The sequence below is a fragment of the Microtus ochrogaster genome, unplaced genomic scaffold (assembly GCF_000317375.1).
Source record: "Microtus ochrogaster isolate Prairie Vole_2 unplaced genomic scaffold, MicOch1.0 UNK68, whole genome shotgun sequence".
NCBI lineage: Eukaryota > Metazoa > Chordata > Mammalia > Rodentia > Cricetidae > Microtus > Microtus ochrogaster.
The window spans coordinates 277,665-279,845 of NW_004949166.1; the positions used below are offsets into that span (position 1 = coordinate 277,665).

General features: G+C 46.7%; 1 protein-coding gene across 1 annotated transcript in view; it reads right to left on the bottom strand.

Annotated features, from left to right (window-relative positions):
- Txnrd2 (thioredoxin reductase 2) overlaps window positions 1-2,181 on the bottom strand; it is a 52,283-nt gene that overhangs the window by 33,322 nt on the left and 16,780 nt on the right. The window contains exon 8 of the mRNA XM_005369952.3: window positions 1,791-1,861. Within this exon, the coding sequence (XP_005370009.1) occupies window positions 1,791-1,861 (71 nt within the window). The remainder of the gene's footprint in view (window positions 1-1,790; window positions 1,862-2,181) is intronic.

A 2,181-nucleotide genomic window follows, 5' to 3' on the forward strand; every position in this document is an offset into this window, starting at 1 on the left:
TATTGGGCTATTGAAGGTAGTCTGATCAGCACAATAAGCTAACAATTCCAATGCCACTCAAGAGAGTGGAAAGCAGGATTCAGACATCCATGTACCACCTTCCCAGGAATGCAATTCACACTGCCCATCCATGGAGGAGCAAATAAACAAACCGTGAGATGCTGGTGTATTATGATCAGCTGTAAAAAGGAGGAGGGGCCAGAAAGATGGCTCCATGAGTAAAGGCACAAGCTGCTGAGGCTGATGACTTGTGCATACACACACACATATAGATAAAGCAAAAAAAGCTGGGTTTTTGTTTGTTTGTTTAAGGAAGAAGCAGCCAGGCATGATGAAGCATGCCTGTAGTTCCAAAACCCAGTTTGTAGAGACTGGAGGATCAGAAGTTCCAAGATCATCTTGCCTACATTATGAGTACAAAGCCAGACTAAGAATATGAGCCCTGTCTCAAAAGAAAGAGGCTTGGCCAGCGAGATGGCTCAGCAGGTAAAGGTGCTAACAACCAAGCTTAACAACCTGATTTTGACCTCTGCAACCCACAGGATGGAAGAAGAAAATTAACTCCTGTAAGCTGTGCTCTGACCTCCACACACACATCTGGCATCTGTGCAGCCACACACCAAACAAACCGTGTGGGCCTGATGAAATGGCTTAATGGGTAAAAACACTTGCTGTGTCTAATCTGAAGAACCCATATAAAGGTGGAAGGAGACAACCAAACCCCAAATCACCCTTTGACTGCCACGTGTGCACTGTGGCACTCAAGTGTACATGCATGCACACACGTGTATGCACACACACACACACAAAAATACCTACGTGTAATAACAAGTAAATTTTTATCCATTTAAAGGATCTTCACAGCCAGGCGATGGTGGTGCACACCTTTAATCTCAGTATGTTGGAGGCAGAGGCAGGTTAATCTCTGTGAATTCAAGACCAGCCTGGCCTACTAAGTGAACTGTAGGACAGCCAGGGCTACACAGAGAAACCCTGTCTCAAAACAACAACAGCAACAACAACAACAACAACGAGCTTGGAGCTGGGCTATAGCTTCAAAGGTAAAGTGCTTGCCTGGCATTAGTGAAACCCTAGGTTCAATCCCAAACACCAGGGCTTTAGAAGTAGGATTTGCATCCACTGAAATAAGTCCAGTGCATACGTACATGTCACATCCTCATACCTGTGCAGATGCTCCAACATACACAATATACGCCTGCATATATGCACATATTTACAAGCATACATATGTGTACACATGCACACATACTCTCGCACCTGCCAACTACTGGGGTACTTTTTTCCACTACTATTTACTAGAGAAGGCACAATGCAGTGAATAGTTATCAGCCAAGCCTCTGTCGCCCTCTTGTGGCCACTCTTGTCCCTGCAAGCAGGAAGCCTATACCACACTGAGTCCAGTATCTGGGCAGGCTGGTGCATTTGCACATGTGCCTTATACACACTGCTGTTTTCACCTTCACACCTGGCCATAGCGTGGAACATGCTCAATGCACAAAGCAGACAGGAGAGATGATCAAGAGGGACCCAGTAGGGTCTGCTGCACCATGGGTTCAAGGGACACTGCTGACAACCAGTGCCCTGTATAACAGCTGACTAGGTCTCTGTAACACTCATCTTATCACCTTCAAGACAGTCACAGGACACAGGGTGCCAGCAGTTCTGCAAAGTGGTCTAGAAAGGGCCATCTTTCCTTCTTTTAGAGGATGATCCCATGTCTCCAGTAGGATCAGAGAGCGGATATGCCACATAACACACGCCAGGCTTACGTTTTCCCAGGGGATTCCTTCAGCCAGAAGATATCATCACTTGTGATTCCATATTCCAGGGCTCCTTTGATCTGTGGAGAAAAAGAGAATTCATGTGACCAGACAGCAACCCTCATTCTACAGAAACAGCTCAATCCCATGAGGGGAGCTTTTCTGTCTTTTATCCGTATCGTCAGGTTACAACCATCTGTGGGGACAGGAGATGACCCCATGCACACTCCCCAAGCATGCCACCCCTATCCAGAAAGGCAGGAGTGGCAATTCCATCCTAGTCACATTGATGCAGATCCAAGACAGAGGCATGCAGACTGCAGTATGGACTGAAGGATCCTATGGACATGCAGACTGCAGTATGGACTGAAGGATCCCACAGACATGCAGACTGCAGTAT